This window comes from Dromaius novaehollandiae, chromosome 11 (assembly GCF_036370855.1).
Source record: "Dromaius novaehollandiae isolate bDroNov1 chromosome 11, bDroNov1.hap1, whole genome shotgun sequence".
Classification (NCBI taxonomy): domain Eukaryota; kingdom Metazoa; phylum Chordata; class Aves; order Casuariiformes; family Dromaiidae; genus Dromaius; species Dromaius novaehollandiae.
Genome location: NC_088108.1, coordinates 9464341 through 9478782, shown reverse-complemented (window position 1 = coordinate 9478782; position 14442 = coordinate 9464341). Strand labels below are relative to the sequence as shown.

At 41.3% G+C, this 14442-nt stretch overlaps 1 protein-coding gene across 2 annotated transcripts; it reads left to right on the top strand.

Annotated features, from left to right (window-relative positions):
- Nucleotides 1-4146: 4146 nt before the first annotated feature.
- On the top strand, nucleotides 4147-11711 carry MCTS1 (MCTS1 re-initiation and release factor). Of its 2 annotated transcripts, none has more exons than XM_064518186.1 (6): nucleotides 4147-4417; nucleotides 5982-6134; nucleotides 6854-6990; nucleotides 8072-8205; nucleotides 9251-9318; nucleotides 11485-11711. In XM_064518186.1, the coding sequence occupies exons 2-6, from the start codon at nucleotides 6100-6102 to the stop codon at nucleotides 11564-11566; spliced, it is 456 nt and encodes a 151-aa protein (XP_064374256.1). In that variant the 5' UTR covers nucleotides 4147-4417; nucleotides 5982-6099; the 3' UTR covers nucleotides 11567-11711. The 2 variants fall into 2 exon arrangements, with proteins under 2 accessions (XP_064374256.1, XP_064374255.1); XM_064518185.1 differs by lacking the exon at nucleotides 4147-4417 and adding an exon at nucleotides 5058-5226 and having other exon boundaries at nucleotides 6854-6951.
- Nucleotides 11712-14442: the final 2731 nt, after the last annotated feature.

Below are 14442 nucleotides of genomic sequence, written 5' to 3'. Positions count from 1 at the left end.
GAGAGTTTACACCTGCCTCTCCGACAGGAGCTCTTCAGGGGAAGGCTCTTGGCAGGGGTGATTTTGATAGAAGAAGATAGGCTAACTTGTCTTGACAGAAACCGTGGTTCGTACAGATATGAATGTAATTTTCCTGAGGTTTTTCTGGAGCATGTTTTGTGTCTGAGTAACTCTCAGACAGCTCCTACAGCCTGAAACCTAATCATAATGTTGTGTAGAAAAATGTTTTTTCCAGATTAAAAAAAATACATTAGTTTGTTCCTGACTGGATGCAGAAAAAGTTATATAGTTGCAAAAGCAGTCATGAGGTTACATTCCAAATCATGTATAATAGAAGTAAATGGGTTTGCTAAATAAACAAAGCTTTAATGAGTATGCCGTCAGGTTTTCCTCTCTTCTCAGTAATTGTCGTTTACTCAAGCCAAATTAAGTCAAAGGTGTAGAGATCATAGCTTAGATTTCTCCAGATTCATGATTTGTGAAACTGAGTATAAAAGAGGAGATGGGAGGAGGTGTCCCCTTTGCTGGAGAAGCAGTAGGGTTGTCCTTTCCTCATCGTTCAGCTCGGCAGCAGTCAGCTCCTCGGGCGCTGTGTCCCGCCAGCGAGCACGCACGGCTCCGTAGCTCCTAACCCATCGTGGTCTGGGGTGTCCTGGAGGGAGGGGGAAGAGGAGGGACAGTCCTGGAGACGGAGGGGAAGCTGGGTGCAATGGATTTCACCATTTTCCCACTGAAACAGATGGAGGAGAGGGAAAATTCTGAATCCTTTGTACTTGGAATATGATCCTGCCAGGTGATCTCTCTAGGAGCAGGAGGGGTTGTCGATCTATTTACTAGATGTCCCAGTTGCTTTGCCAGTCTTATCCAGGTATCATGCTTTTAAAATTGTTACTTAGAAGTGACTGTGCAACCAGAGCAACGGTGCCCAGCTTTTTGGTGGTGAGGCTCAGTAGCAATGAGAGCTGGCTTACAAAATTTCAGTCTAAGGGCTCAGGATCTTCTTCACAAATTCTTTATGCAAGCAAGTTTATATTGGGCAAGGAGTTAGCTAGCCTTGAAGTCTGTGCAGCTACACCAACAAAAAGCCTGGGTGTTTGGAAGAGAAGATGGAGGTGTGGAGACCAAACTGGAGATTAGCTCTGCTCTGAAGGGAGTCAGTGAGCCAGATGAATTCAGCTTCCGGAAGAAAGGAGATGAGAGCTTCCAGGTTGAAAAAAGCATTATTTTTCTGAATTATGAGCTGATCTTGCTGTTTTCTGCTTGTGTGAAACCAATTTTTCAGATGGTTTCAGTGACATGCCATTTATTATGAGGGTACCCTTTATGAGGGTAAGAGATTTTGCCTTAGGTTTCTAATATTGTATGTGAGAGTTAACTTGGCAAAGTATTATTAAAAAAGGTATTCTGAGGAACACAAAAAATGTATGGAATAGTTTGTCGGTGTGACAAATTTTCCCTCTCACTTTCTAACCTGAGCATGAGCAATGTTACTGTGCTTCAGTTAAAATTGGATCCTTGATTGTAGCTTACTATTTTAAGTGATGCTACGAAGTAAGAGTATTTTAAAGTTAAATGCTTGAATATTTGTATAATGCTACAGTTCTTTCCTTTCCTGTTTTTTTAATATTAATGTGTTCCTAACTCTGTATTTTACAATTTGAATAATTTTACTGTTTATAAAAGCACAATTTTATTTTTTATGGCTACTATTGTTCTTAATTGCTAGGTTTTAATTAATTATATAATATCAAGATTGACATCCTTGATTGATTTCCTTTTGTGTAGCACTTAGCAAAATGATTACCTGATCTTTTTTGTCCTTTCCTCCCTCCCCTTTATGTCAGTGATAGTTCCCATTACTCTCAAAGGAAATAGAATTGTGGCCCATATGTAGGCTGCTCTTGCAGTTCGCTGCATGAAGAACAAAATCATGCATGTTTGCTCTTCAAGGAGATAAAGAGCAATATGATAAAATCCCCTATCTATGGTTTTCATTATTATTCACAATTATACAATTTCATTATTATCCACAATAAACCCTGTAAAGCATAATTGTCTGCACCAGAACCCATTTCTCTGTTTGGCGGTTGAGATCTTCATGGAAGCCGGGTTTGTTCTGCTTCTCCTCCACCCCGAAGGATGGCACATGGCACCGTCACCTTATCCTCTGACAGGTTTCCTGACTGGCCCCAGTACCCACTGTTTGACAACAAACACACCTCTTTCACAATCCTGGAGATAGGACCTTGTTTCCTGTTCTCAAACTGGGGAAGAATAACTTCTGCTTCGCTATTTTGAAGGTGCCTGCATTTTTTTCCTGTTAAATATATTTTGTGTTTAAATAATAGTAGTTATTAACTCTTCCTTTCTCTTTTGAAGGTTTTTTTTTTTTTTTTACAAAAAGTGGTGCAATACCTGAGAAAACAGTGCTATGCCTGCAAATAATGAGCAAGTTGTTCTTGTGAAAGCAAAATAAAGACACTGTTGTGCAATATGACAGAAGGGCATGCCAAAGATCTTAAAATGAGATGAATTCTTGCTCCATCCGGTATCTTTCTTCATGTTCTGACAAAAGTAGGTTTTTACATGTGCTTTAAAAAACTACAAGCAAAGTATCTTTGATCAATTTGAATACTTTAAAATGGTTTGACAGTTTTAAGAAATTAGTTTGTTTTTAAAGTTGAAGTCTATCCTCTGTAGCAGTTTTGTAGTTTAGAACAAAATTCTGTTGTTGGAATCAGGAACATGAGAGCAGTAATATCAGATCAGTCCATCCAGTGCATGGCTCTTGCATCAGAGGCAGGTACACATCTACAGCAGTTAGAGAATGTGTTTGCGAGGGAACTTTTTAAACTTTTAGAAAATACATTTGCCCTTGGGGGAGAGTGACTTTTTGAAAATGTATTTTTAATTCATACTATCTTGACTAAGTATTATTGTTATTTTAATATGTGTATAAAATGTATAACAAACAATTTTACCCATTTAAGTGGCATGTTTGAGCTGAGATTCCCTTTTGCAAAAAATCAGGTACTTCTTTTTAGAAACATGATTTTACTTTCAAAAGTGACTGTGTAAAAATAGTTTCTTAATAGGACAATGGCACGTTTGAAGTCAGGTTGTATCTTGCTGTCTTGAAAAACAAAAATAGCTTTACTGCTGTAGCTCCTGGTAGTCCCACAGCACGGATGCTGCGAGGAGAGCGTCCAGGTTTGTTTCCTGCGCAGCCTTGGCAGCGCCGCGTGCTGAGCTGAGGTGCCAGGGCGCTGCAGCCATCCTGGGGATGGATAATGGCTCTGCAAAAGTGGAAAGGCTCAGAGGGGAGCAATAAAAATGATCAAAATGCTAAGGGGAATGATGTTTGAAAGAAAGTAGGGGTCTGACTCTCGTGTGGTTAGACCAGAAACAACAAACTAGAACCGATGAGGTTATGAGATAAACGAGGGCGCAGCTGCGAGATGGCTGGAGCCTGTCTAGGTGTGGGCTCCTCTGCGGCCCTGCTCAAGTGTTCATCGTATCCTGTGCGGCAGCAGCAATGCTTGGGAGGTGTAGCGCTCTGAGCCTGTTCCCTGGGCTGATCTAGCTGGAAACCCTTTTATTTGAGGGGGGATAGGGTTAATTTTAGTTCTGGGGTAAATCAGGTCCTTCAGCTAGTTTATCATGAGGGCCTGGGAGAACGTGTTGGGGTGAGGAGAGCACGGGGTGGCAGCCTCGGTTAGGTAACGTAAACTGCCGCGGAACAGATTTGCAAAGTGGAATGCAATAGTTCTTACAAAACTGCGAAGGAGGCAGAGTAGTTTAGGTGTGAATATGGTGCCAGGAAAAAGGATTTGTACTATTTCCTTTTAAGAGTCTGTTGGTCTAATGTAGCTGACTGGAAGTTTTCTCTGTTTTTTAAATTCATTTAGGTAGAAAAAAGCACTGATGGTTCAATGCGGGAACCAATCTCATTTTGGCAGAGACAGAGATTAGGTTAAATTGCCCTTTCGTATACGCCTTTATGTGATTATCTGAACTGTGCAGCTTACTGGTAAATGTGAATGTTTTAACATTGCACTGACCAGCAATGAGAAATCACAATAAAATGTTTCCCTCTGATACTCATTGGCTATTAGGCATCTGCTGAGTTTTAAAGTAGTTGTGTCATAGTGAAAACTATGCAGACAGGCTTTTCTGGTCAGAAGAATGTGGTAGATAAATGGAGGCAACTCCGGGGTGCCAGTGTGTCTGGTGTGAATTTCACGAGCTCCTACTGTTAGTCTCTCCGAGCTTTTGAGTTTCATCTCCTAAAAATCACGTGCTGGAATTTTGTCTTTACTCAGCTTTTTTGGTGCAAGTACTTAACGCCTGCGGCTCCTGCAGAGCCTGAGCTCCTCCGGAGGGCGTTTTACACCACCTGAGGCGCAGAGAGGGTCTGGTGAGTGAGGGCCGTGAGCTGAGGCGCAGAGGATGGAAGCCGAGGCCACAACGAAGGCACGGGGAGGGATTTGGGAAGTGGAATTCCCTGAATTTCCTATTAAGGTCAAGCCTACTCTTCAAAGGCTCCTCTTGATTACTGTGTGTATCATAGGTATGCATGCATGCATACACCAGCCTGTTTTCAGCCACTCGGTCCACTCTTTCACACACACTTTTCCGGCAGTAGGACTGGCTTAGATAGCAGCGGCCACTTAACACTGCTGCTTGCCATCACGTTGCCTACAGCTGCTCTGGTGCCCGCAGGAGCGTGTCCAGCGGAAAATGGGGCTGGGGGATTACATCGGCTCGTGTCCGACTGGAACCAGCTCCCGAGCCGGCAGCCGCACAGCCACAAGCCGCCCTGCCCGGGGCGGCGGTGCGCAGGCGTGGTGCCAACTGGGGCGGGCCTTTACCGCACGGCTGGCTCGGCACCGCCGCGGGGCGGAAGGCGGCGGCCGTTGGGCGCGCGGGGAGTGGGCTCCGCGCAGGCGCGGGGCGGGGCGCAGGCGCGGGGGCGCCGCGCGGGCTCCTGGGAGCTGTAGTCCCCGCCGCGCTGCCGGCCGCTCCGGTGAGGCTGCGCGCGTCGCGTTGTTATGGTGCGGCGCGACAGGCCGTAAAGCGCGTGGCGCTTCCGGCTGGCGCGGAGGGGAGGGTCGGGACGGGAGCCTCGTGCGAGGAGCCGTGGCTGCCCGCGCCGCCGCCCGCCGGGCCCCAGTCCCCCGCCCGCCCCGCCCGCCCGGCCCCCGCCGCCCCCAGGATGTTCAAGAAGTGAGTGCGGCGCCGCCCGGCCCAGCCGGGCCCCCGGCCCCGTGGGGCTGCCGTGATGCCGGGCCGAGCCGGGGGGCGGGGGAGGCCGGCGCGGCCCGGCGCGGGGCTGCTGCTGTCGTCCCGGGGCCGCTCCTGCCGGACGGGCCCCGCGCTCCGGCCTGGCCCGGCGGCCGCTCGGGCTCCGCGGGGCCCTGGGCGCCTGCGGCGCTGCCCCCGGGCACGCGGGGTTTGGCTGGTCCGGCGCGTAGTATGCTTTTTTTTTTTTTTTTTTTTTTTTTTTTTAAATTATTACTTGTTTAATTTAAGTGGAATCTTTAAGTTGCCTCAGCTTTCGGGTAATATAAAGCGCGATTCATGTGTCCGTGGTAAAACTGAACGACTTTTCATAAACACATATGAACAGCGTTATGAAAGTTAGTGTAGAAAATTAGATTTTGCTGATGGATGAAATGCCCCTGTGTGCCGAGGTGTGGCTGTGAGACAGCAAAGGGCATTTCATGGGTGTGCACACAGTTCTGAGGAAGAAACAGGCTACTAGGGAGACATTTCCCCTGCCCTCCCCCCGCGCCCCCCCCCCCCCCCAGCGTCTCCAGGGGACAAATCTAAGCCCTGTGAACAATCTCTGAGACTCGAAAGTTGGACAGCTGTGATACTGCTGTAGCCAGTTTGCAAGCATTTCTTAAAATGCTGCTCAGGTTTGGTATTTTTTAGGCAGCAAATGCTGCTTTTTTGAAATGCTCTCACTGACTTGACAGATTTGATGAAAAGGAGAATGTATCAAACTGCATCCAGCTGAAGACTTCAGTTATTAAAGGTATTAAGAATCAACTGATAGATCAGTTTCCTGTTATTGAACCATGGCTAAACCAGATCATGCCAAAGAAAGACCCTGTCAAAATAGTAAGATGGTAAGTTTCTTCTCTCTTAACTTGTGCTTCTAAGGTATTTGGATGGCTTTGTTTATATGCTTACTTTCTGTAGTAGATTAACCTAATGTTTTTGAGAAGTATGTATCACTTCTTATAATAGTGCATGTTATGGCCAAACCATAAAGTTTGCATGTGCTCGTGTTTTTGAAGATTGTTAGGAGGATGTTTGAAGAAAATAAAAATATCCCTTAGTAGTGAGTACATGTACAACGTATTCAGGGACTCTTCAGGGATTGGTCTTTTAAGGGGAGCTTTCAGCTTTATGGCTGTGAAAGCTCAAACTTATTTGGATAGCTTCCACTAGTATTATTTTTACTAATTTTAGGCTTCCATATGTGATTGGATTTTTCTTTCTCTTGGGGGGGGGGGGGGAGGAATACAGAGTAGTATATTTTTGCCAATTTCTTTCTCCTTGCCTGCTCCCTTTATGCAATTTGGGGAATAAAAATCAGCTTGAGAACTGCTGGATGTTTGTCTGCAGATCTTTTTTGAGGGGAAGAAAATGTGCAGGGGGGCAAATATTGAAGAATAGGGCATACCACAGGACAATATTTTTTGTTCCAAATTTTCCTGTTAATTTACTGCCTTAACTCTCAGATGCTAAGACAGACCAGACTGTATAAATTGAAATATTTAACCTAAAATATCAAAGGGTTAAGTAGTTACTTGAATAACTTTTTTTTTTTTTTGTCTTGCAGTCATGAACATATAGAAATCCTCACTGTGAATGGGGAGTTGCTGTTCTTCAGGCAAAGAGAAGGGATTTTTTACCCAACGTTAAGGTTACTCCACAAATGTAAGTTTCCTGAGGACAGCTCTGGTGGCGGGGAAAGGGGTGAGTGGAGGATTTAATAGGGCTTCTGTAGAACTGACTTAAAAAGAACTTATTTACATGCATAGATAGGTTCCAGAATAGATCTTAAAGATAAGATCCAGGTTAGAAGATATACTATATTGCTTTGATATTTCAACTGCCTATATGGATTGCTTTCTCCAGAATTATTGTAATGCTAGATGTTAAGCAACCCCAACTTTCATTTTTAAGAGTTAAATAGCACAAAGTGCTCTAAAAATTCTTGAGAGAGTTTTCCCGAAGACTGAGTCTAAATTTCTTGTTGTTGGTCCTGTTGCCCCATGCTGTATACTTTTATTCTCGCGATGTTCCTTTAAACCCTTTTTGCTGCCTTCAAATACTTGTAGATGCTTGCTACAAAAATATTCTTTAATCATCAGTTAATGTTGTATTATTATTTCTCTTCTTCAGGAACTTATACTGCATGGTTTTAACTTCTCAAAACTTAATCTCTTGGATGTTTTTTTTTGTGTGCTGCTCTTGCTGTTCTTGATTGTGTTGCTGTGGTTCTGATGAGCTCAGGTGTTCCTAAAGATGTTATTCAGTCAGATCCCAGTCTTTGAAAACTGTGTTTGAAACAGTTCAAGCAGCTGTGGACACCTGAAGAGTGGCTGTGAGAACTGACAGTCAGTCTTTGTAACTTTTGTCTGTCTTTTGCCTTTTTTTTTGGTCCTATTAACATTAAACTTTATTTTTTCATTTAAGAGGTTATACCTGTAATTTGGGGGATTTAAGGCTCCTTGTATGTGGCCACTTAAGTGATTGCTTTCATTTGTGAAAGCTTGTTGGAATTGTTATTCTGTATAGAGGCTCCATGTGTATGCAGGAGGCTTAGTTTTGGATTAGGGTTTGGTTCTGAGGAAAAAATGTGAACTGGGACACCAGTACTCATGTTCTTTGGGGACAGTACTGCCCCACAGGAGCTCTGGTAACTGTTTCTCAAACTTCCTACCTTCTCAGCACAGCATACATCTAACTGCCCCTTCTAACCTGACTTGGTAATGAGTCGTTCCTATTGTCATCTTGCCACATTAATTGTAACACTGTATCTTTCCCCTCCTAGATCCATTTATTCTACCACATCAGCAGGTTGATAAAGGAGCGATTAAATTTGTACTAAGTGGAGCTAATATAATGTGCCCTGGCCTGACATCTCCTGGAGCAAAACTTTACCCTGCTGCCATTGATACTGTTGTTGTATCCTTTAATGATGAATTACCACTTGCTGTGAGATGAGTAAATTTCTGTTTGTGTTTTCTCAGCTGATCATAATCTGAATTACTTTGGATTTTAATAGTATTTCATGGAATAACTAATAACCTGAAAAGAGGCGCAGATAATGAGATGTTACTTGACAGAGTAAACATTGTTCTTAATTCTTTCTACTTACTGTGGTGTTCCAAGCCCGAAATAACTGTTCCTGCTGTGCCCACTAAAGTGGGATGCTGTTTCATTAATCTAATGGATAAGTGGAGCCCCTTTGTGAATTTATGCAGAACTGTGCAAAGAGATGAGGTACAATGGAATTTGTCCACTCTCCCCTTAATCTTATACCTCCTTCAGTTGTAGAAGAACTTCGTCCTGTTCTGACTGAATTTGGAGAGAGGTTTGTGATGAGCTTTGCTCTAGTCAGGGCTTTGCTTTGTGCATCTGATGAACTTGTGAAATAAGAAAAGTATCCTAATTCACTCCTGCCTATTATCTTACTGAGAAAGGAATCACGAGCAAATACAACCTTGATGATACCAAACTCTGCTGCTTTTGTTGTTACTCAGATGCTATAGGAAAAGATTAGTAGTTAGCGTCTCGTGTTGTTGAGCTTTAAAAAAGACTCATCTGATTTCAACACTTACATTTTCAGATTTGTTTTGCTATTCTTCTGTACCTTGGAATCTAAAATGGACCTCTGTGTAGTTGTAATACTGTTCTAGAAAGGGAGGGACTTATCATCTCCTTGTTTGGCAGAAAGGAAGAAATTAAATGTAGTGCTGGAAGGTTTTTTTCTTAATGTAATTGCTGTTTGAGGGTCATAAATGTTTTAAGTTCTGTGCATGGTGATTCAGCTGTTAAATACAGCACATTATTTTGCTTATCCTCAAAAGCTAGTGCTCTAGAATTACTAAAGGGGCAAAAGTTCAACTAGGGATTTTGATACTTTCTTTGAGAAGTGATTTCCTCATGTTATTGCTTTTAATTTTTCTGGAATAGTTAAAAATCCATTTTCCTTAGCAATAATTTGTAGGCAATAATGGCAGAGGGAAAACAACATGCATTATGTGTGGGAGTAATGAAGATGTCAGCTGAGGACATGTAAGTCTTTTAAAAATTGAAATATAACCTGTCCCATGTCATAATTCCTGTGTTAGTTTGGAATAGAACTACCACTGCCATGGTTACTGAATCACTGTTGCAGCATATTTCTTTCAAATACGGAATTTATTTAAACCTTCATTTTGTTGATTAATGTTCAGTCTGGAGAAGAAGAGACAGAGAATATCTCTCCTACTTATTTATCTACCAAATGGAATCAAAACAGTTATTTTATGGGAATATGGATTTTAAGACACACAACATCAGTAATGCCATTAACATTTAAAATGTTAACATTTCTTCCTCTCTGATCATTTTTTCTCAAAGATCTTGCTGAACAAAGAAATATCTATATGGACTACTTACTAGCTGGACTTGGCAAGAGATATAATTTGAATTTGAGGGGGCTGAAAGTACTGAAGTGCTTTTGTTTGCAGGGATAGCAGAGATCAAAGTCCTGCTGGTTCTTGGTTGATCAGCCAGGCTTTTCTCTGTGACCTTCTGTCTTTCTTTGCCTTGCTCCCACATGCAGCATTCCTGCCTGGCATGCTTAATAGCTTAGCTAAGCTTCTCGTGAAGTGTGTGTCCAAGGGATAAACATCAAGTGAAAAATTACTTGAGAAGGCAAAGAGGATGTTAATTGGAAGGAAATGCATGTTAATTGTCCTTAGCATTCAAGTAATGCCAAGTTATCAGAAGCCTAAATCATTTTGTGATTTTAAGTTGTATGACTTGTAGTAAGATGCAAGTTGCACCCAGCAGGTCTGTCCTGCTTTGGTTCCAGCCCCTTCCAGCACCCGTGTGGGTGAGAAAGTTGACTGTGATGAAAACAAGTCACTTCTTTGTGGGGGATAATTCTCAGCTGGATCCATCTTCTGCACTCGGTCACTGCACAGCCATAAGTGGTAAGGGCAGCACGAGGGAGAGCGCGAGTGCGTTAGTGAGGACAAGGGTAGAGTGGGACTGCAGCAACACAGATTTGGACCTGCTCTAGCTGCTGAGGAGTTACGTTCCTCAGGATGCTCACACTGCCTTCAAAAGACTCGGAGTAGCTGGGAAGAAGGGAGATCTTGCGTCCCTGTGTGTGTGACCTGCTGTGATCACTGCAGGCCTAGAATATCTCTAATCCTAATCCCATGTTCAAATTCAGCAGCCTAACTGCTGAATATCCGGTTCCTGTGAGAAGCAATATAAATTGAAGAGAAAAAAGCAGCATGGAGAGGAAAATGAAGTGATTAATATTAATCTGTGCGGTCTGTTAGAATACTGTTTTGCATGATATACTATAAAACAAAAAACTGAAATAGTGTGATGTCTGTTTGGAGTGAGTATGATACATAATGCAACAATTGGTTAATTATTTCCAATAAACCAATAATTTTTTCCTGTTTACTTTCGGGCAAGTTGTCAGGATAATGGAGCACTTTAGTGTGAGTACAGTAAATCATGTTCCCAGAGGAACGAAGCCTGTTCTTAGTCCTAGAATGTCTTGCTTATTGTGACAAAACTAGATTCTCCCATGGAATAGTCTGCTGGAGAAAAGATACAGGCAAATCCAATGGAGATGCACAAAACCAGATTTAAAAGATACAACTCAAAAGGTGTAGAGGGATAATCTCCAACTGTAACATGTTGCAAGTCCTTGGCATGTAAATTTAGCGTTTGCGGCTCTTTATGGAGTGGGTAGATGTCCTGCAAAGAGTAGCAAAGCAGATCACCTGCGTTGGGTTGTGTCAGTGGCACATCTGGAACCGGAACTTGTCAAATCCTGCATTCCAGCATTGTTTGTGTTACACCACCACGTGTGCAGGGAAGAAGGTCACTCACAATTGCTGTACTAATTTGACAGAGGAATGAAGCAGTTAACAAAAGTAGCAGGTGTTGTGTGAAGAACTGTCTCCCACAAAGAAGCAGTTAAAAAATACAGTGGTAGGTTGCTGACAAAACCTGGAAGCAAATATTGTCTTATCGTACAGCAATGTGGTTACATGTAATAACAAATATTTTCTTTTCCACCTGTGTGTGATATTATGACTTTATGGATGATAGCTTCTGCCTGTTCAATTGATAAATACTGTATTTTGTACTTTAACTATTATATTTCTTACTGCTTTAATCTTTGACCTGACTGACTAATACTTATGTACCTTCTTCCTTGTTCTACAGTGAGAAGGTCAACAAAGGGATTGGTATCGAAAATATCCATTATTTAAATGATGGCCTTTGGCATATGAAGACGTACAAGTGAAACAAAAGGAACTGTGTTACTCCAAAGGAATGCACTTAGATTAAATGTGGACTGCTTTGTAATTCCTTCTGTTTTTAATGTGACTGAATGTACAAATTACTTTGTTCTGTGGCTATGCTAAATAAATCAAGTGAATGCGAAAGTACTGTTAGGCTACAATAGTTTTCTAGATTTTGTTTTCATTACAGTTCTTAATTGCTTTGTCTTAAAACCAAGTCTTCAGTCACTGAAGATATCTGATGGAAAGATCATGCATGGACTGTGAGTAGACTGTTTCAAACTAATAGGAGGAAAAAGCCAAGAAATGTTTACATTTTTATGCTCTTCTAACAGAGTAATATAAAGCATATATGAAATATAATTAATACAGTTTATACAACCTCTAAAACATTTCAGATTTTTTTTTATTCTGATTAAGATCTCTTTAGTCTACCTGTTTCTTGAACATGGAAACATCTCTTTTTTTTTAACTGTTATTTTTTTAACCTAATTTATTAACAGCATTAACTTCAGTATTTTGTTTCAGGGTTTTCTTTTTAAGATGCATTTATCTGTATAGGATTTATGAACTTAAACTAGTATGTGAACTATAAATTCTTTTTTGCTAGTTCATATCTAAAGAATATATATATAAACGTTAGAGTTTCTACCTGCCAACGCTGTTTGATATCACTCTCCTTACAGTGGAATTTATAGTAATGGCAGGCATGCTCCAAATGGAATATGTGCCAATCGGTGCCTGACGCTCTACTCCCTATTTGCCTTCTTATTTTAGGAGCAGAAACAAAATCACTGTTCAACAAAGGCATGATAGCAAAACGCGGTTATCAGTGTAGCCAGGAGTTTCTTCTTCAGGTGGAACGTCAAAAGAGATCTCAGCTTGTGCACACTACCACATACACGTACGTCTGCAGTACTGGCTAAAGAGCACTGTGTGTTTGTCTGGGTAACCCAACTCTGTTTCGTGACTGCATACCCAAAGCTATGCATATGGAAAGCAGCCTGTGCCGTGGAATCATTTAATAAACTAAGGAAATTTTAAGGTCTACCACTCATAACTCTGTTTCTGGAAGCATTTATTAATATTTCAAGCCTCTATTCTAACACTTGTATTTTATTAATGATAGAGCTTCATTCTGTATGCAGTGCCCTGTCTCAGTGCTGTTTTGCATGTTTTATTTTCCTGCGCTGCAACCTCTGCAGAAGACAGTGACAGAGGTGTTCTCAATCTGATCCTAAACTCAAATTACAACATGGGAGATATTACAATGGTAATATATTACCTAATATGTGCTACTTTAAAATTTTTCTTCCTGCAAAGATGATGATCTTTGCAAAGAAATTTACAAGATCTTACTTTTTATTGAAAATGACAGGGAATATAACTGTTTACTAATGTAGGAATACAAAGGTTAAGGTCATTATTACAGTAGTGTCACAGAAAAAGGAAGTTGAGTCAAACCTCAGACCTTCCCTTTGGAATGCTAGTGAGCATTAATATGTAGCTTAAAGACTCTGCTATAAATGTATTCCTCGTTAGCACTTTGGGGAATCACTTTGTGCCTTGGTGGTTCTGCTGTGAGTAAAAGGAGCTAGTCAGTTGGAGTTGTGTGGCTTTCTCCTCCCTCATCTTCTCTGTTTCCTCCTTCCCCTGCTGTGTTACAGCGTATCTCAAATCTCTGACAAATGAGGTATATTTTGTTTCGGATTGTTAACTCCCACTCTTTTCCTTACTTGACCTATGACCGTTGTTGCAGCAAGGTCAGAATTGTATTGAACATTGGAAATATCACTGAAATCAAAATTGTACTTAATTCTCACTTTGGCTTTGTTGGAGTACACTAAACTGTGAAGCCTGTCTTTTAAAAATGATTTTGTAAACAAGTTAAATCAAGCTGTAATTGATTCACATACCAATTTAGCAAGTTGCTGCAGTTGTTAAAAATACTAACTTCAGTTTTATCTAGGTTTTAGCTACCATTGTGCACTTGTGTGTCTTGGTTTGTCGGCTGAGCTCTGACTGGCAGGAGGAGGAGGAGAATATGCAGAAATCGTGAGGTGAAGCGTGCCATGTTAAACAGCTGAGCTTTGGTAGCTTGCTTGGGTGTCTGAGCTGTTGTCTTATCCTTCTCATAAAAAATGAAGGATCTGACACCATCAAAAGTGTGATATTCTCATCAGGTCTGAAGCTGCTGTTTCACAACTGTGTGTTTTCCTGCAGCTGAGGATAGAATGAGATATTACAAATGGTCTGATAAAGGTGTTGTAATCTAATATCTTCTCAGGTGTTTTATAGATTCACTAGTACCAACAATGCCTGTAATGCTCCTAGATATAGTTTACAGTTTCAGGACCCTCCTTAAGTCTTGAAATGTCTAGGTCAGGTAGGTGAATTTTAAATAGACTAAACATATTGAAGTGTTGGTCATTGTCACTTACTGTGACTGGGGAAGGGATGGAGTGTGATCTGGCCATTTGTATAAAACTTTCAGTGCACTTTCCAATGTACTGACGTGCTTAAAAAAAAAAAAAAGTATTTGGGAGTTCTACACGATGCTTTGTTGCACACTTACCTATTTTGAATCACTTGCAAAGAAAGGTTGAGAGTGCCAGTATATGTTGCTTCTTGGTGTTAAATATATGTAAATACATCTATATTTTACATTTGCACTGACAGCTAACCAACTTCTTGTCATACTATCAGCACCACTAACAGGAATGAAAACTAATAGAATAAATCTTTATTTTAATATGCCTATATATCAAGCATAACTTTAAAATGAGCAATTACTCTTGTGCTAACATGCTACCTAACCATGTTAATATTTATTCAAATTTCGTTATCTTTCTTTTTTCCACTTGAGAATGAAAGTCCA